Genomic DNA, 20,644 nt, shown 5'->3' with positions numbered 1-20,644 from the left:
TTTTCTTATTAACATACAACAATTGCAATTTTCTTACGGTGTTATTGGAATCATATGTTTTGAGGTTCAGAGGATAAATAAAGAAGATGCTGTCTATAATTTTATTTTATTTTAAAGTAAGTGTGTGCATTTTTGGCACTACACAGATATTAAATAAACAAGGTTATGGAGCAGCTTATTTGGGTTCAAAAATGCAATTCTATTTCATTTGGAAAGAGATCCACAGCAAACCTTTGACAAATGGCTGAAAGATGGTAAAAGGACCTGAGTAAACAAGTTTCAAGGAGAGGAAGGGTGAGATCATAAAAAGGACAGACTGTCTGACTTTTTGCGTGTGGTGACTGCATCCAGCACAGCTGTACTGGCTTCACGGGGCCTTCTTTCCATCCAGACTGTGGAAGGCGCTCGCTGGAACCAAGCTGCACAGTAGCAGAGAACAGGACGGCAGAGTCCTCTGTTGATGCACGTCCTTCAAAGTGCCCCGTGCCCAGAGGTGTGTGGATTTCTTGGAGTGTGAGGAAAATCTCCTGTTTCTAGATTGTGCACATTAAGAGAGGTCTAAAGATCACACACCCTCTTAGAGGTGTTTGCATGTATCTTGGGGTAAGAGGTGCATGAGGCTCACTCAGTAAAAACACCAGTTAATGTGGCAATATGACAACAGTGACTATATTTGGGCTAATACCCCAAAGAATTTTTGTCAACAAATTCTATTTGACTTCATACAGCACTGCTCTAATCAAAAGTGGCAGATCTCCTTTAAAAAGTAAAAATGTATACAATTGGAGAATAATTATTATATCTTTACTGGAAAACTTGGATGAAAAAGGCTTTCTAGGTATTTTCTCTCATTCATAATAATTTTTTTAAATGATGAACTACATGAATCTACAGAGCCTGCCATTCCAGAGTATTACTTTCTTACTTTTAGACATAAACAAATTATAAGTTCCAGTCAACCCATGACCTTATTGTTAGTTTAATTTTGGGATTTTTTTAAACGAATCAGTTGAAGGAGAAAGGAATAGAGAGGGAATAAAGAAACATATCTCTTCCCCATGAGATTTTTCGTGCCTCTCTGACATGAAGAAAAAACCACACACAAGAAAAACAAGGACTAATCGAGTGATCTCTGCATGCTGAACGGGTTAGACCCTTGTAACTGGTCTGTAAAGAGGGGGGTCTTGATATCCACAAACTAATTTCCATAAAATAACTCACAGAAATTTCTTAAAATGGAAAATAAAATACACTTACACAAAAATTTAAAGATATTTGTCCCCAAAATGTGATTGCCTGTTAATAATGGGCAAATCGTATGAGCAAAGGTTTCCTGGAAGAGACTGAGTTTCGCAATTTCTGTGAAAGTGGCAGGTAAAGAAACTGCTTTTGGATTTACGGGACCTGGACATGCATTTCAAACTGTCCAAGGACCAGTGGGGAAGTGGAAGGTATGCTGAACTGGAAATCAGCACCCTTGCTTGTGGATAGGCATAGCTCCAGTAATGTCACTTCCCTGTATTTTGTGGTTTGGGGTATTCCACTTTTCCCTGCCCTCCCAAGCTTTAGCCTCATTCATTCATTCATTCATTCAACCATTCATTCACAAAATGAGGATAAATGGTGACAGTCTTCATTATTTCACACCCACAGGATAGCTGTCATTATCGAGTAAGCCCATGGATATGAGAGCACACTGAAAATTGGCAAGTACTCTCCAAATAGCAGGTATTTAAAAACAAATGCTGATTCTGTGAGGGGCTATCAACTCTAGTAACTCTGAAATACAGAAGGGGAGGTCAGTGATAATTTAAAATTAGAGCTAATACAAATTAGTCAATAGAGTATAAAGCGCAAACAAGGCAAACTTAATTAGCACTGTACCCAATACTTAGTAATATATCTATTGCTCTACAGACTCATCCAAAACATAAAAATAACAAGTGTAATGGCACATAAACCACGTTTGTACATACTCTACCCTCAGCAGAGAATGTTCCCTCCAGTCTCCTTACCTGGTTAAAACTCCCTTCCCCAACATTACGAGCATATTCAAGCATACAGGAAATCTGAAAGAAATTGATAGAGATCACCCATACTCCTACCACCTACATTCTACTGGCAACATTTTCTTATATTTGCTCTATTACACATGAATCCATCTATCTATCCCTACTTCTATCCATTAATCAACTTATTTTTTAAAGATTTTGTTTATTTATTTTTAGAGAGAGGGGAAGGGAAGGAGAAAGAGAGGGAGAGAAATATCAATGTGTGGTTGCCTCTTGTGCACCCCCTACTGGGGACCTGGCCCACAAACCAAGCATGTACCCTGACCGGAAATCAAACTGGCAACGCTTTGGTTCACAGGTCAACACCCAATCCACTGAGCCACACCAGCCAGGGCCAACTCATTTTTTGCATACATTGGTACACTGTCACCTAAAGACCTTAGCATGCATATCATTAATTCCACCTGAATATTTATTTAATGTAAAATTTACATCTAATGAAATGTATAAATCTTAAGTGATTGGTTAACTTTCATTGTCTTTCCAATCTCTCATCACTTCTTCAGTGAAGGGAAATGTCAAACAAGCTCCCCCACTGTACCATGAACCTTCCCTTTGTAACACTTACTAGAATACTAATGTTATGTTGGTTCATGTGGTTGTTTGATCATTGTTTGCACTGACACCGGGTGGTAAGCATCAGGAGGGAAGGAAATAGCTGTCTTGCTCACCAGTGTACCCCCAGCACTTCATTACAGTGCCTCCATAAAGGATGTATTGCTTCTTGAATGAACAAATGAGTCATTCAACAAAGGAAATGCTTCCATTCATTTATTCAGTCTGCAAACATTTATTGAATGCCTACTCTATAGTGTACAAATGAGCTGAGGAAGAGCATAACATGAGAACTGAGTTGCTTGGAGCAAGATCCTAGAGAACGTTTTAGGCCACAGAGAAGTTTTTGTACTTAATTCTAAATGAGACAGGTCTTCTGACAGTTTTGAGCAGAAGAGTGACATGCTTGCATTTATAGCCAAAAGGACTCCTCAAATATTTCCTGTACACTCCTAACCTCCCCCCCCTCCCCATCCCCAATCAAGAGAAAAAAGGAAGTTTGGGAGTGCTGAGAGAAAATGAGACAGACAACTCACTCCCAGGCTAGAGACCTGCTGAGTAGCAGAAACTCTGAGACCTTCCTCCAGACGGGTCTCCACCCAGAGGGGCCATCTGGGCCCCTCCATGAGACATTTATTGGGAGAACATACTGAATCCCAAGAAGGCCAATGGTGTGGCAGCCAAAACTCTGGATTTACCCCAAATACCATCACAAAACATAACAAGAACGTGTATAACATTAGATTATTTACGTTAATTAGATAAGATTTTTATTTGTAATAGATAGCTATCTGGATTTACCCCAAATACCATCACAAAACATAACAAGAACGTGTATAACATTAGATTATTTACATTAATTAGAGAAGATTTTATTTGTAAGAGATAGCTATCTGTTTGAGGACAGGTGGCAAGATTTTAGTGAATAAGATCAATGGTTAGAAATCCAAAGATACAAAGTTAACATCTCAGTTGTATGAACCCGGGAAACTATTTTAATCCATGGGCTTCAGTTTCCAAATGAAGATGTCGAAGGGCCCTTAGGCTCTAGATTTAGTCCACTGTAGCTTTAGCTTCTTCCCAAAGCAGGATCGAATCTCATTTTTAAGCTTCAAAAGTTGGACAGATGGTAGAAAATGATTTTATAGAGAGGAAGTAAAATAAAGACAAAGCCATACATGGGGTTCTAGGGGGTAATATTTACCCCAGAACACTGGTGGGGTGGAAACACCTTCACTCTGCAAAGCTAATGACTGCATGAGAAAAACAGGAGGAAAGACATTTTTTGTCTTCTTGGGTGTTTGCCCCATCAAATGACCAACTCCAAATACTGTCATTTTGTGTTTTTAGAACAGAAACTCCCAAAAGCAGACAAAGAACTTGCCTATTTTTTCACTCTAAAACTGTCCTAACAAAACAAATATTAAGATTTTACAGTTTTCCTTTCTTCTAAACACGGCCAGCTAAATAGATTTTGATTCTATTACCATAACCGTCATTCATAATGTTGCTTCTCTCCTCAAGCTCTGTGCCATCATGACTTTGCAAATGAAGGTCCATCTGTCAAAATGTTCTCCACACACTGCCATCAGCCCACTGATGCTCCTTCTGCAAGGCTTGGTCACTACCAAGTACCTGCAGGTCAAGACCTTGTACTTGACCTCCTGATGGCTGAACTCCTGCCATCAGCCCACTGATGCTCCTTCTGCAAGGCTTGCTCACTACCTCTTCTAACATGACAGTTAGAGGCATAGGTTCTTGAGGAGGTAGGCCTAGGTTGAAATCCTAATTTAGTCACCTACTGGCTATGTGTCCCTATAGAAATTCCTAGAGATAGCTGCTTCGGGAGTCAGTTTTCTCATCTATAAGGAGGAGTCATAATAATACCCATAGTGAAGAATTATTGTGAGGATCAAATGTATTAACACATGTAAAGTACTTAGGGAGGGTGGGGCACTAGTCAGCAATGAACACTGGCTATGATTACAATGACAACACTAGTTATTGTTCTGCAAACTTCTCCTCCGATGCCTGGGTGAGGTGCCCACCCTCACTGCTTCCTACATACAACATGTCTCTGATCACATGTCTAATCACGTCCCCTCTATAGGTTTACTTGTCCCTTTCAGTAGACAGCAAATTCCTTAGAGGTCAGACTATACTTTTCTGTATATTTCCAGTGCCGAGTTCTTGTATTACATACAATAGACTTTAGTGCTATCAATAAAATGTTCTCCAAAGATCAATAAAGACACACTTAGAAGTTAGAAATGTGAGAAGAAAAATATAGCACAAGTTATTTTTGAAGGTAGAATTTGAAAAAAAGACTCTCTTTGAGAGCCAGAGAATGTTTCCAAATAGACTCAAAATTAAAGAAATAATTTTTAAAAACTGGAAAAAAATGAGGGACAGTCAAGTTGTGTCAAATGGTCCAGATGGTTAAAGAGAGGAAGATGAGAACAAACTCTTTCTGTGGACCTGATAAGATAAAGCGGAAACGTGTCATATGAAGAGCAACCTGCTTCTTGTGGATGAGATAATGGGTACATGGGATCCAGGGCCGACACTGAGCATGCTCATCATTTCCCAAACATCGCAAAGCCCTGGTTGCAAGGTGTCGGGACATGCTCCCGTTACGCAACCGCATTTGCCTCTTCCGCAGTTAGCGTGGAATGGGGGTCCTGATAAGGAACACTGATAAGGAATTATAATTGTTCTCACTGAGGTAGGGTCCAGGCTAATTTACTTAAAAGCACCTTGGTGAGGTGAATGTAATTAATTTTTTCTGTTCTCAAAATAAAGGGCTATTTCTTTTTAAGAGATGCCCTGCATTCTCAATGGGAATGACAGAACAAATTAATCATTTTCCATTACTCCACACACAGCACATGGACACTGAAAGAGCATGTGTACGGTTAATTCCTCCATATGGATGAATTTCTGGTGACAGGCAGATAAGATCTAAATAGAAATCAGGCAAAGCATTTTATTTTCATTGTCATGGCTTTGAGACTTCATTAAGAAATAACTGAGATCATACTTTTAATAACTGAGATCAATATATAACTGAGATCAATAACTTCATTTCATTGAAAAATAACTGCCCATACTTTTAAAGATGGCTTTCATAACTGATCCTTTTTTGAACAATTAGAAACACTTTTTTGGCTCTTGTACAAAGAATTTTCCTGGCCAACTATCGCCAAAGCAGTAAGTCTCCAGAATTCTTTAAAGGCATCGAAAATTCACCTGAACTATCTCTTAAGGCATCCCAACTGCCAGGCCATACTTTGCTCCCGGTACCAATAATTTGAAATTACAGCAATATATTTTGGTAGATAGCTCACTAAAGATGAACTCAAAGTATATTGGATATGTTCTGCTAAGGTATAACCTGAATGGCTAAAGAGAAGGGTAAGAGGGGACATGTGAGTGTATGAGATCAACTGTATAGATATTTAAAGCCAGTTTCTAAGTGTGTAGCCATTGGCTGTGAAAGGTGGACCATGAAAGCCAGTGGGCAAAATCCAGCTGACAGTATTATTTGGTGAGCAAATGCACCTGGCATTTGCCACAACCAATTGTTTTCCTGAAACTTCAATTGCTAGGAAGTTTTTTTTTCTTTTTTATAAATGAAAGCCACACATTCAGTCAGCTGGACGACAATGAAGCTTTGCGCCCTGGTGGTTGGTACGAAAAGGAGTTAGTCTTGCCAAAGCAATCTGATATTTTGAACTTAGGTTCCCCCCACTCCCTGCCCCACTTCATTTTAACATCTCAACTGAAATGAACAAGTTCTGTAGCCTTTACCAGACACTTTAAAGAAAATAAGTAGTAAGTAGGCAAAACCATATGACTTCAGACATTTAAAATACATTATGAAAACTAGAAAACACGCAATGCTCTGGAAATTGGGCAGGACTATACCACACTTATACAGAAACTGCATAGGATATTCAGTCTTTCCTTTATCCGACGACAACTTACTAAGTGCCTGCTATGTGCAAATCAAACTATAACATCACTACGACAGACTTCATTCTGCAAATGCTGACCAGATTTAGATCAAGTATACTCTTTCGGTTCCCGAATGAAAATACTTAGAGCAACAGCAAGAGATATGTATATTGTAATTTTTCATTAACTGCCTTTTTCCCCATTCATTTGGGAAATTTTAAGTATAGGAGTGTTTATATGTATGGTGTTAATACATAATAGCTGTTCGATAAATATTGCATTTGGTACTACAATTGCTTCTCAGTCATCTAGTAACTGTATACATACAGTGATATTTTTAAGTATTGCTACTGTGAAAACTCAGATAACTTCCATTTGCATGGGGGACAATCCCATATGTTGTCAAATGAATCTGGGTGTGTAAATTCTAGGATACATTCTAGATGAAATAATGAAGTTGCAACAAAAAGATTAAATTATGTGATGACTCCTGCTCCCCACACTTTCTTGGGATAGTCTAGGACAAAACACCCACGAGAAGTGCCACTTAGAAAGACTAATATCCAAGTATTTTATACTGCTTTCCCCTCCGCCACCGAACTTTAGTTGGAGGCCACAGGTGAGAGCTTTGGTCTCTGTGATTTCTAAGAGGATGCAGACAGAGGTGCTATCTCAAAGTCATGGTGAGCCCTACTTAAAGTATATATGCTCTCTCTTCCTCTTAAACTTAGAGGAAACTCAGCAGTTTAAAGAACTTTCTAGAGATGCTAACAAGATGCCTAAAGACAGTGAAAACTGTGTCTATGACATTTATAGAACTGTCACTTGGAGTTAATTGTAACTTGCACACTGCGTGAACCAAAGGACTTCGTGTGTAACAAAAACCAACCAACAACAAACCACAAACAGAAAGGTGGGAATACAGAATGGCAGTTTGCTCCCAGATCCTATAACACGACAATGTGCTTCTGCTTAGTCCTTAGTACATTAAAAAATTAGTGGTGTGGTCACCATTCATTATTCTGGGCCAATGGATGGAAGTTTTTAAAAAATATTTTAGTTGCTGATAAATAACTTTGAGGAAAACAGAGAGAGTAAAAAGCAACTTCATTAGAAGTTTTACTGAGGATTTAAGTATATTCCATATTCTCCTGGTTTTGAAGGTATGAATGCAATGCACTGCTAAATAAATGTCATTCACAGTCCCCAAAAGTACTCATCTTATTGTAGAAATACTGACTCCAGACTTCAAATCTATTTCTAATGTGTTCTAGTTTATTATAACTTCTGGTTTGCTCTTCTTGGATTTGCATCTTCAAAACATGGTATTTCTAAACTGTGACAGCCCCTAATATTTTTAAATGGACATGGTCATCATCTTCTTTACTACATAATTATAATTTTTTCATTTTTCAGATTTATAAGCACGGCTGATTCAATGAAAATTTTCATTGCCGCATCATCCTTTCCTTTCCATCGCATTTTTATACAATCTGATCTCAACATTTGCTCACTTAGAAACCACATGAAGCTAATTTTGGTGCACAAAGATAATAAAGGATGAAAGAATACTATCAAACATTCTTTCAGCAAAATGGGTAAGTTCAGGTTCTCTCAGAACATTACATAATGAAGCCCTGCTGGTTGAATAGCTAACCAGATGAGGGCACCCAATTTTTCCCTTTTGTCCTTAGAAATATATTGTTTATTTATCGATTCCTGAGTTTGCAGAAATTCACATAGAATATTATCATTTGAAGACGCATGACTTTTTGCTTATATAATCAACTTCACCATTATTATTTGGATTGCCACTGTCTGTCTCTTTATATTCATCCTTTGATTCATCTAATAACTGTGAAATGCCTTTCTCTGTCAGTTTCCTTTGTCATGAGAGCAAATGAGAAACTCTGAATTTTCAATCTAGGTTCAATAAAAGTGGTAATACTAATAAAAAATTTAAAAACTTGTTCTTAAATGACAATACAATATTTTGCTGGAAGGTACTGCTCCATGGCATTGCATGATGCCTTGTGATAGCTGCTCAAGGATGTTTGTACAGAGAACAGATTTGGAAAATAGAGGCAGTGACTCTGTCTGCGCCAAAAGTTGGGTAGGATGTTCCGTAGCTCCCTTTATAAAATCAGGGGTTGCACAAGCTCAAGACTCCTCACAGGTGACACAAATTCGCCGTGTGTGCAACACCCACCGGGACGCATCTCCATGTTGCCCCTACAGGACTTGAAGAACAAAGGGAGCAATGCAAACATGTAGCTCACGGGGGGCCTGCTGTACTATGAACAACAAAGTCTTTATCATGTCTTCTCCTGTGTCTGTTGAAGTGTGGTCAGCTAACTCGGTAACTTGCAAGGAGAGTAAAAGCTCAGACTCCTCCAATGATTGGACAACACAATAAGAAACCTCAAATCTTATATAATAGTTCACTTATTGTAACATCCTTGTATGTGATTCCATTATTCCTTAATTTTCATATAATTTGTATTTTAGCATAGATCAAAAAAAACTGATGGATAACAATAAAATAACTTCTAGAATGATAAAATAAGAAAATGTTACAAGAAAATAAGATCAACAAAATTCATTATGTATCTTAGATTTATAACAAGGTTTAATAGACCCATATGGATTTTGTAAGACAGAATGAGTTTTTTTCTGATTTTAAGAAAGGAAAACTCTTTGTTCTTTGGAAGATCTCTTTAAAAAAAAAAAAGAATAAAAGTAAAAAAAAATCTGGCAAGACTGAGTCCAATTGACCCTGGTGGCTTACTGAAGATGACAGCACCCGGATAAGCCTTTTATCGTTGCCTCCTCTCCATCCTTTCATGCTACATTTCTCATCCCTGAGCCTTCCTAAACCACTTCTGTGGGGGCTGACGTGAAGTCTGAGAGTTCACAAAGTATTTAACCTACCGGACCTTGCAGGACGAACTACGTCCAATTGTCCTTTGCATAGAGTAGTTGGTTGTCACATGTTGAAAGGAGAAAGGAATACAAGGTATAAGTGTGCTGGTCTGAGGGGATTAACTCCAAAGCAGTGAGAGGGGAAACTAGAAAGAAGAGATAAGGGAGGCAGGTAGTTAACATAATCTTAGTTTTGTCCAAAGCAAACTGACTACATAGTCAATTTATCTAACATAGTACTGATTTACAAAATAATTTACTTGTTTCTGTAACTGTTCATATAGTGCCCGAAGATACTGTTTTTGTAAATTGGCCAATTTGTTCAAATCAGAGAATTAGTGATGTGGTGAATTCATAACTGGGCAAATTTGCTCTCAAGATTAGGTTTAACAATTTAAGTTTTAGTAAGATGCTAAAAATTAAGCACCCTAGATTCTTGGATGCTTAAGAAAATTTTAAAAAATTAAAGATGTTTGAGAAAGAATGTCATGACTGTTGTTTTGGTAGATTGGCAAAAAAAAAAAAATGTTGGGGAGAGAATATACAATGTTATCAGCCGGAAAGGCAGGAACTTAATTCAATGGAAATAAACAGCACTAAATTCAGTAGACATGAAGGCAGAGTAATAGCAGGCTCCAGAGGATGAGTATTCCCAAAGGGCACAACGAAGGTGGCCGAGCTCAGTAACTCAACCATGATGTCTCATTAGGACTATCTGAGAAGCTTTAAAAAATACTGGGAGTTACTCCAAGTCAACTGAATTTTGTGTCCAACTAAAATTATTAGGATTATTAAATAAGGGCTATAAATTTCAATTTCTCAGAGCCCAAACTTGAAACAACTGAATTAAATTTTGGAGGTAAAATCTGTAAGACACAGAATGCCAAGACACATAACCAGCAGGGCAAAACCAAGATGAAAATTCAAATGTCTGGAATGATGAGTCAAAACTTCCCAGTCCATATACTGCTCTTGAGATGGCGATGGTAACGCACACATAGGGGGATAGTATTTTTAAAAACAGGAAAAGGACTTTCCCACCCACTACCTCACTTAACCTTCTCAGCAAACCTGTGAGATACCCAAGACAAGTAGTGAGCCTATTTCATCTCATAGATGACACAAATTAGGCTCAGAGACATTAAGTGAATTGCCCGTTTCAAAGTGCCAGGACTCACAACCAGATCTTCTAACTCCCAGTCCACGAGTGCAGATATTCTCTAAGAAATTTGGAGTCCACCTGGCTTCTTCCTTACCCTCTCGCTCACCTCCTACTTGTCTGGGAAGAAACACATTCTTCTTCGGGAAAAATTACTGTCCATTGAGCTCCTCATTACTTTGAGGTATTACAGAGAGGAACAAATTCTGAGAAATAAGGACTAAAAATAGATACAGAAAGTTCTCTAGAAATATGTAAGGGAGTACTTGATAGGAATCCAAGTGTTTTAAGTCAGTGAGTCCATAGTTAATGTGCTTGTCTGGTTAATGTCTGCAGACAACAAAACAAGCAAGTCAAGGATGTTTCACTGGGCTTTGCTGTAGCTTCAGGGAGACCCTAGCAGAGAAACACATTGAAGAAGTTCTAGAAAATCATTTATGGAATGCCAGCTATCCAAAATCATTAAGAAAAGAGCCTAAAGAGAATAATGGGAAGGGAAGGTCTATTTTGATGGTTTTGCCAATTAAACTCTTTGATGTTTAAATACAATGTAATTGGGGGCAATGATAGGTTGAAATTGTTTACTAATGTTAAATAATTAACATAAGACTACTTTGGATATTTATATTAATAGTGCTAATAGTGACAATTTATATTCTCTCTAGCCTTTCATCTCAGATCAAAGTTTATTAAAAGCCCTTAAACTTTTTAAACACCTGTGTAAGTGGAACTAGAGCTGGAATGCAGATGCATTTAAAAAAAAGACCGACCGACGCATTTGATACCACTGAGCCAGCTGAACTAGTAATGCAACCTCGGGGCATGCCAACTCTTTTCTTCAAAATGAAGAAAACCAGATCAAAGTGGCTTTATGAAACTCCATTTACCATGAAGTGGAGGGCATGTTCTGACAATTCTAAATGGGAGAATGACAGTGTCCCATTTATGAGACTACTTTTTGTCCTGCTCAGGATAAATATGGAATCTGGTTGTGAATTTTCTTCCTTTTCCCTTTGTGGCATTCACTAGACATTGCAAAGTGTTCCTTGATTATGTCTTCATTACCCTCACCAGTCACTAGTAGAACATGTACAATGAAAAGAAGTCTGTGTCACTAATGAGAGCACTTGAATTCTAGCCCAAGTTTTGCCACATTTGGCAATTTACAAATTACTCTGGCCTCTAGACTTCTCACCTGTAGGGTGAGGGGGTTCACAAGAATCTCTAAGAATCCTTCCGATGTGACAGTACCTAAAATGTGAGGCCCATGACAGCAGGGACCTACTCTGCTATGTGCCCTAAGATGCTATTGAGGCACGTTGGGATTAAATAAGTATCTGTTGTATAATATCATATGACCACATTGGTTGATAGCAACTATTGGCAGAGTGGAAATCTTGTGGAGATCAGATTTTTAAGTCCTCCTACATTAGACAATGGCCAGTTGGAGATAAGACCTTTTAAATACTACCTAGTCCAGCCCACTCATTAAAAAATAAAAAAATTAAAATGTAGAGTTTAAGCAACTTGCCCAGGACGATGTGCCTGGCTATGGTAGAGAAGTGGCCAAAATCTAGCTTTTCTGACTCTCAGTCAGATATTATTTGTATCATACCACCATTTTTTAAACTAGGCATATAATAGTGTTCAACTGAAACGTATATGCCGTTGATTGAAATTAGATGCACAATGCAAAAATTCCCCAATCGGCTTTTCCTTTAAAGGCTACTTCAAAAATGTGTGTAACACACAGTATTCACACCAACTATATGTACAATGAGGGTATAATACTAGTATTTTATTTTATAGTTAAGTTAGGATCTTAAAAAACAACTCAATACACAATTACTCTGAGATTTCAGCCAATTATTCTCTCTTAAAGAAAACTGAAAGTGTTTCATATATATAAAATATTTTTCAAAAATACTTTTATCGTGTTTCATAATGTATACTCATATTATCCTCACAATATAAAGCAAGGGATTTTTACCTAGAAAATGCATTGTTATTGATAGTGTTTGGAACATGACTATTAAAATACATTATCAAAGAAGGTCCCTACAGAGGCGGTATGACTACTGATCAGCATCAAATACGAAGCTGTCAGTCTGAACTCCAAACACCGAGCAATTCAGTAACACCAAACTCATCTGCTGGCGAAGTTAACATTCACTATGTAATTTCTCAATGATACATGCCCTGTGTCACTGTGTTTATGAAAAATTTCACAGGGCTGTAAGAAACCATTACTGAAGTAAGTCTTATGTTTTTTATTTGGTCATCACCTTTTGCCACAAGGTTGCAACTCTGAATAAACCTACTTGTTTCCGTAGTATTTTCTTCATTTGACCATAAGCATGGTCATGTTGTAGAAATGAAGATGACCCCATTATTGGAAAACATACATATTTTGAAGCTGACTAACACAGGATACTGGCTCTGTGTTTTGGGACAAGGTAGCGAAAGGAGAATGTCTAGATTGTTGCAACCAAGATCCCTCATGAGAGATTCATGAGGACACTTCCGCTCGCCCTCGATGCGAGTGTACAGAAGGTAGGCGAACATTGGGAGCAGTGGGAAACTTGGCAGGACGGGCAGCACGGGGTTTGTGCAAAACCCTTTTCCGGTTTCAGTTTGAATGGGTTCCCAGGAAGTGTCAAGTTTGAACAAATCCAAAATTTTACAATGTAGCTCAGCCAAGACTGCTGAGATTCACCTGATTCTGGGTCAAAACTGTACAGAGCACACAGCGTTTTATTTGGTGGAAAGCCAATTTGACTGAACCTTCCAGGCAACCTCAATGAAGAGGCAAGTAGCCTTGGCAAAACCAAAAATGAACCTAACTTGATCTTTGGTTTTGAAACAGTAAGTTCTGGCTTTATAAAGAGATAAATGCAAGTTTTACTTAGCTTTAAGATTCTTACAAATAGAAGAGGCACTGCAAATAATTAACAGTTATTTGGCCAGATTTACATACTCAAGTCAGTTCTTTCCTGAGCTTAATGGGGACACTGGAGTAAGTACATTAACTCTATTGGGTCCATGTTCTCCTAAGTACTCTCCCTAGCTAGAACAATACTTAGCGTTGTGACAGAGAACAATGACTCTTCTTCAATAACTCATGTCCCCGTAGAGTAAACTGCACATGCAGTAGGGATGAAGCACAGTTGATAGCTTGATCCAGGGTGGGAAGAAAAGGAAATTAGAAATAAAAACTCTAACAGCCATTGTCTATTCTAACAGCAGACGCATGAATTAAGAGTAAAAAGTAATTAAATAATTAAGAGTAATCACACAGTCTTCTCCACAGAAACGTATGGACATATTCCTGTCCTTGGACACCAAGATCGTGAAGATAACTGGCGTGCACAGTTCAAACCCGTAACCACCAGAATTAGTTGAATGAGTCCTTTAAAGTTGTGAGAAAGACTCATGGCTTGAAAGATAAAAATCATACTTCTAAAACTTTCCCAGTGCTCTGTAATTTCTCTTAACACAGGAAAATTTATGTATGTTTTTCTCCATGTTGCTACAGGTTGGCATTTATCCTATAAGTAATATTATCTCTGTAAGTATACACTGAAGATAAGGGAGATTGGATTGTTTTAAACAACAGGGTTTTGAGAAGTTGATTAAACACAAATTTCAAATATAGAATTACACATTTGCTTTATGGCAATAGTTTTCAAAATTTTGATAGATATTCCCTAAATAATTTTTTAAACTATGTATCTCCATTGTATCCTTCCATTCTTAAGTTGTCTAAATGTTTCCATCATGTGTTTAAATAGCTGTAAAGGATGAAATTTCTATAATATTGTAAATATTGACATAATCAAAGAAAACTTTTATTACTCACATAAACTTATCCAGTGAATTTTAAATAGTTCAATAATTTGTTGAACTACATTGATACTACCATTTGGCCACTTAGGAAATAACTGAGATCCTTTTAGTTAGGTTATTTTAGCTCTTTTTATTTTCGTTATTTTTATTGTATTTTTTTTTCATTACCATTTGTCTCCCTTATACAGGGTTTGGCAAAAATAACATCTCTTTTTTATTACAAAATCTTTTATTACAAAATCTTTTATTACCCTCCTTCGTAGGGTTTGGAATTTGTTAGGAAAACTCCCCCACCTTTTTCTTCTTCAGAACTGTCTTTGCTATTCTAGAGTGTTATCTTTATAAAGGACTTTTGTCATTACATTTTTTTGTCATTACATTTTTTTCTTATGTACATTTTTGTTGTTTCTGTATTGATATACTTTTAATTACATTTTCTCAGTGCCAATACTGGAGTGAGAAGTAAAAGAGACTTTCACACACTGGATTTTTATCTAACGAACTTGTTTTCTTTATTTTCCATAATTTAATTTTATATTGTTCCTCTTCCCTTTGAATTTATTTCCAATCTTTTTCTCCTACAGACTTCTATTCTAATATAAACTATATTTATGCTTGCAAGACTTTTTATTGGCTATCCTATCATACTACATTCTTCTTTGTAAAAAAAAATAAAATAAGGGCTGGGAATATAAGACAGAAAACTGTACTTGAACAAGAATTAAATTAAAAAAATTAAAAAATAAAATGCATATATAGAGAAAAACTGGTTTTTAAAACTCCTTGTGGCAATAATGCTCTAAGTGTTATATATTTTTGTGGACTGAATTATTAAAACTGAGTACACTAATAATGTAAATGTGAAAAAAACAACCTAAATCTTCCAAAAATGTATCTGTTGATGGCATGGATATATCTTCCTGTTCTCCTGCACTGAAGGAGCTCAGGTACCCCTGAGTAAATGCCAATTTTTGTTTAGGCAAGACAGGGGTCAATTTCACCTATATACGTTCTTTCTATAGGTTCAATCACTGAGAAATCCTATTCACATAAAAAAGTACATGAGAATGGAAATAGTTTTGTTATGCCAATGTCAGTCAATTTCTTGAATGCCTTCCTAGTTTTATGCAAAGATTACATAGTGATCTGTCATCAAAAATTAATTTTAATGACCTATTAGCTCAATTACATCCTCCCTTCAATTTTGTTGAAAGCAAAGCATTAGAAACCACTTGACTTGCCAAAGGATTGTGATGTTGTTTTTAAGGTCATTCACTTTCTGTTTCTGGAAAGTATATCAACAAGACTTTATTTACAAGACCTATCAAATGACCAAAACTGTTCCTCTTTCACTAGTATTTCATTAAACTCAATGTAGGCAAAAGGAATTCAGGAATATAAAAATTTTAGTAATTTTACTACCATTCTACCAGTATAAACATTTTAATATATTTATTTTATCTTAACAATAAATATATTTTCATCAAAATCTTAGAACTGTAGATTGACAAAGCAAATTCTCATTGTTACATCAACCAGCCAAATCAGGTTTATCTTTCAGCAGAAAATAGTCCCACTCCATTTTTCAATTTGATGAAATGTGTTGATGTGTCTCTGTGACAACTGTCTCACTTTTCAATTATAATTCTAAGACAGATAACTAGACAAGACATGGGCCAGATCAGGATTTGTCACCTGGATGAAATAAAACACTGTTGCTTTCAATTACATCTTCCCTACACTTCCTGGTTTTGTTTCTGGAGCTATACATTCTCTGACTATAAGCGGGCAGCAGAAGACATTGGGTCATTGCAGAAAATTGTTATTACTCCTCCTCAACACCAATTACCAACATGTGTCAATTTCAGAACACCCCACTGCCAAGTCCCCATATAGCTAATATAATTGTCTTACCAAAAATACACAGGGTCCAGCAGAAGTAAGGACTCCTTGAGTGTGGTTGGTAGGGTAATGACAAGAGTGCAATAATTTATAGTTTTAATTTGAACATTTTACCTCGAATGTCATATGGTGTGCTTGAGTGTGATATTGGTATGCTACAGAATTGCATGCTTATGATTTTGTAATAAAAAATTCTGCAATAAAAAAGAGGTGTTCTTTGTGCTAACCCCTGTATAAGGGAGACAAATGGTAATGGGAAAAATACAATAAAAATAACAAAAATAAAAAGAGCTAAAAAAAGGAAATATATTTAAAAATATGTACAACTAAGGGCAAGAAGCCTTACCTGAGTGACTTAATTAAAAGAGGACGTGAAGGCACCAAAATGTTAAACTGCCTCTAGTTTGGCACCTGACGTGCCTGGGGGAGCTGCCATCACGGGTCCAGGATAGAGGAGAAGCAGGCCTTTTGTAAGGTGAGAGCAGATTACGAAATGTTGCCGTGGCCTCTTCCAACAGAGCCATTTTAGGAGAAAATGTGTGTAGTAACAGGCATCAAGATTCCACGTGCACACATTTCTGTTTCTGAACAGAAGGGTTCTCTATTGGCCTGTTTATATATTCCTGTGGCAAGCCTACACTATCCTAATTTCCATAGCTTTCCTAGGGTTTGGAATTTGTTAGGAAAACTCCCCTACCTTTTTCTTCTTCAGAACTGTCTTTGCTATTCTAGAGTGCTATCTTTATAAAGGACTTGCACTTGTTTGTCATTACATTTTTTTGTCATTACATTTTTTCCTATGTACTTTACTTTTTTTGTTATTTTTGTATTGATATACTTTTAATTACATTTTCTCAGTGCCGGTACTGGAGTGAGAAGTAAAAGAGACTTTCACACACTGGTTTTTATCTAACAAACTTGTTAAGTTCTCTTTATTTTTCATAACTTAACTTTAGATTCCGATATCATTTTATAGAAAACATTCGTTGCATTCATGATACTTTTACTGCACTGAGTAGAACCACTTGATAGCATCTGAAAGAAGTTGTGGCATGGGGCATCTTTCGCTTTTCCTGGACTGAAAGACTGACTTTCAAATGCTAAGGTGCTGGAAGCAAACTAAGTGCCCACATGTAAATGAGTGGATCAAAAAACTATGGGACATTTACACAATGGAATACTACACAGCAGAAAGAAAGAAGGAAGGAGTTCCTACCCTGTGCAACAGCATGGACGGAACTGGAGAGCATTATGCTAAGTGAAATAAGCCAGGTGGCAAAAGACAAATACCATATGATCTCTCCTTTAACTGGAACCTAATCAACAAAACAAACAAATGAGCAAAATACAATCAGAGACGTTGAAATTAAGAACAAACAGACAGTAACCAGAGGGGAGATGGGAGGGGATAATGGGAGGAAAGGGTGAAGGGCTTTCAGGAACAACTACAAAGAACAAAACCAAGGGTGGGTGGAATCAGGTGGGGAGGTGGGGATGGCTGCGGTGGAAGGGAAAGGTAGAAAACTGTACTTAACAGCAATAAAATTTAAAAGTATTAAAAAATGCTAAGGTGATACCTGCCATATATTTTTTCATATGACTTTTATTGGATTAAAGGAAGTTCCTTTCAATTCTTAACTTGCTAAAAGATTTATGATGATGATAATGGTATCATGGGAATAAATGTTTCTTACTCATTTATTGAGATGACCTTATTAAGTTTATTTTTCCTTAATCTTTCACTATGGTGAATTATAATGGTTGCTTTTCTCTATTAAACCAACTCTGAATTGCTAGAATAAACTTAACTTATTCATTGTGAACTATCCATTTAATAATGCATTCCTGGATTTATTTTGCTAATATTTTGTGTATAATATTTTTGCATCACATTAATGTGAAAAGTCCCTTACTTTCCCTGTTACACTTCCTATGCCTGGTTTTGTCTCAAAAGGTATGCCATTTCATAATGAGTTGGGCATGTTCCCTCTTTATCTAGTTTCTGGATGAGTTTTTGTAAGCTAAAATGATCTGTTTCTAGAACATCTGACAGAACTATCTATAAAATTATTTGGGTGTGGTGGTCCTTTCTTAAGAAAAGTTTAATTGATTAAAAATTCTTGAACCCTGGCTGGTGTAGCTTAGTGGATTGAGTGCAGGCATGCGAACCAAAGTATCACTGGTTCAATTCCCAGTCAAGGCATATGTCTGGGTTGCAGGCCACGTCTCCAATAGGGGGTGCACTAGAGGCAACCACACATTGATATTTCTCTCCCCTCCTTCCCTTCCCCCTCTCTCTAAATATATATACATATATATTTAGATATATATATATATCTATATACATATATATATACATATATATTTAAATATATATATATATTTAAAGTTCTTAATTTAAAAAAATTATTGATAAAACTTTGTATTCTTTTCTAAAATTTAGTTATAGCACTATTCACATTATTTGTCTTAGTTTTGGCAAATTATATTTTCTATGAATTTAGTTATTTCTCTTAGTTTTCAAATGTATAATGACAAAATTATTCACAGTCCTCTTGTATATGGTTAAGTTCTCCAATAGCTATAGTTATATTCTTTTCCCCCCTCATAATATTGCTCATTTATACATTCTCTATTTTTTATTTTTTAAAATAACCAACCTCACTTTCTTGGACTTATCTACCCATGTATGTTTTCTAGTCATTTTTTAGAGTTTTTTTCTCTATTTTTTATTTCCTTTGCTTTTATAAAAATCCATTGCACCATCCTTTCAATATCTTAGTTTAGGTAATAAGTTTGTTAACTTTTATCCCTCTTTTGCAACATAAACATTTAAGCCTTTATGTTTCCCCATAAATACTATTTTGCTGTGTCATACACATTTTAATATTATTAAATATTGCATACATATTATTATTAAATATTACATACATATTATTCTTATTTTCATTCAGTTCTATATATTTTATAATTTCCACTATAATTTATTTTGACCTTGAGATATTTAGAAATTTACTTTGAAACTGCCAAAAGTCTATGGCTTATCTTGTTCTCTTTCTGAATCTTAGAGCTACATATAATCATGTCATTAACTTCTGGCTCATAGGAATGAACAGAAATGGTCTGGTTTTCACTAAGGGGAAGTTCCATGCTCTCCCCCTCTTTCGTCTAGTTACAATGCAGACTTAAGAGCTGGAGACAGATAGAACAGGCATCTTGAATCACAATGGGGGAGCAGTATATTGAGCATGGTGAAACTAGAAGGTTTGGAGCCTGGGTTTCAGACACTATACCTGCCATGGACACCATATATTTAGATTGCTACGTAAGAAGAAAAAAAAACATTTCTATCTTACATAACCCACTGTTATTTCTGGATTTCTCTGTTAACTGAAGTCATGCTTAACTCTAACACAAATATATGAGAATCAAAACTACCATGATCTTAATGGAAATGAAAATAAGGCAGGTTTGAGGGGTGATAGGAAAAATTGGATTTATATCATTTCCAACCTGAACTGCCTACATTCCCTTTAAACTTCCTAAAATGACTCTTACTGTCCTGTCTATAATTCTTCTCCCTTGACCTACCACTTTGTAAGTTCACTAGTTCCTCTCTCTAGACAAGGACATCGACTTGAACCCCACCTCTCTGGTGTGAACTGGCCCAATCCCTAATTTTCCAAGCGCGTTCCTGAAGCTGAATTACCTCCAACGCGTACTTTCCTTACCCCTACCTGCAGTCTCCCCCCATGCTGCTCTGCCCCGCACCTACTACATTTGTGTTTCTACATACCACATGTAACAAGCCACAGCCCAGTTAAAAACCATTAATGGTTCACAACTGGCTGAATGTGGTGCTACTACCTTTCACCTCCTAACCTTGCAATGCACATGACAGAGAATGCAAGCTGATCACAGCTCTCCTTCCAAAAGAGCAGCCAGAATCCTGCCCAACAGAAAGTGTTTAATATTGAGTTATGTCAAGGAAGAACTGGCACTCAGGCAGAAATCCATGTGTATCCCTAATGCAAAATATCAAGTCTAAAGTACTTGGTCTGTATTTCAAAACTCCAAATATCTAATTATGTTCTTGGAGTGCTATCTCGTAAGAATCTATAAAAATATATGAAAGACTTTGAAATGGAGTAAGAACTTATTGAGTGTCTCCAATAAATGGGGGAAGGGTTTTCAGGAACAACTATAAAGGACACATGGACAAAACCAAGGG

At 36.6% G+C, this 20,644-nt stretch overlaps 1 protein-coding gene across 10 annotated transcripts in view; it reads right to left on the bottom strand.

The window, feature by feature from the left end:
• CEP128 (centrosomal protein 128) overlaps window positions 1–20,644 on the bottom strand; it is a 363,215-nt gene that overhangs the window by 31,924 nt on the left and 310,647 nt on the right. For 6 of the 10 annotated variants that reach the window (XM_037031444.1, XM_037031448.1, XM_037031452.1 and 3 more), the window contains one exon: window positions 2,016–2,069. The exons of the other annotated variants lie outside the window; for them this stretch is intronic. In XM_037031444.1, coding sequence (XP_036887339.1) covers window positions 2,016–2,069 — 54 coding nt within the window. The remainder of the gene's footprint in view (window positions 1–2,015; window positions 2,070–20,644) is intronic. 10 annotated transcript variants of the gene reach the window in all.

Source organism: Sturnira hondurensis, unplaced genomic scaffold, assembly GCF_014824575.4.
Source record: "Sturnira hondurensis isolate 20B ecotype Veracruz unplaced genomic scaffold, ASM1482457v3 Scaffold0021143, whole genome shotgun sequence".
NCBI classification, from domain to species: Eukaryota; Metazoa; Chordata; class Mammalia; order Chiroptera; family Phyllostomidae; genus Sturnira; species Sturnira hondurensis.
The sequence above is the reverse complement of the archived record's forward strand: the minus strand, read 5'-3'. Positions and strand labels throughout refer to the sequence as shown.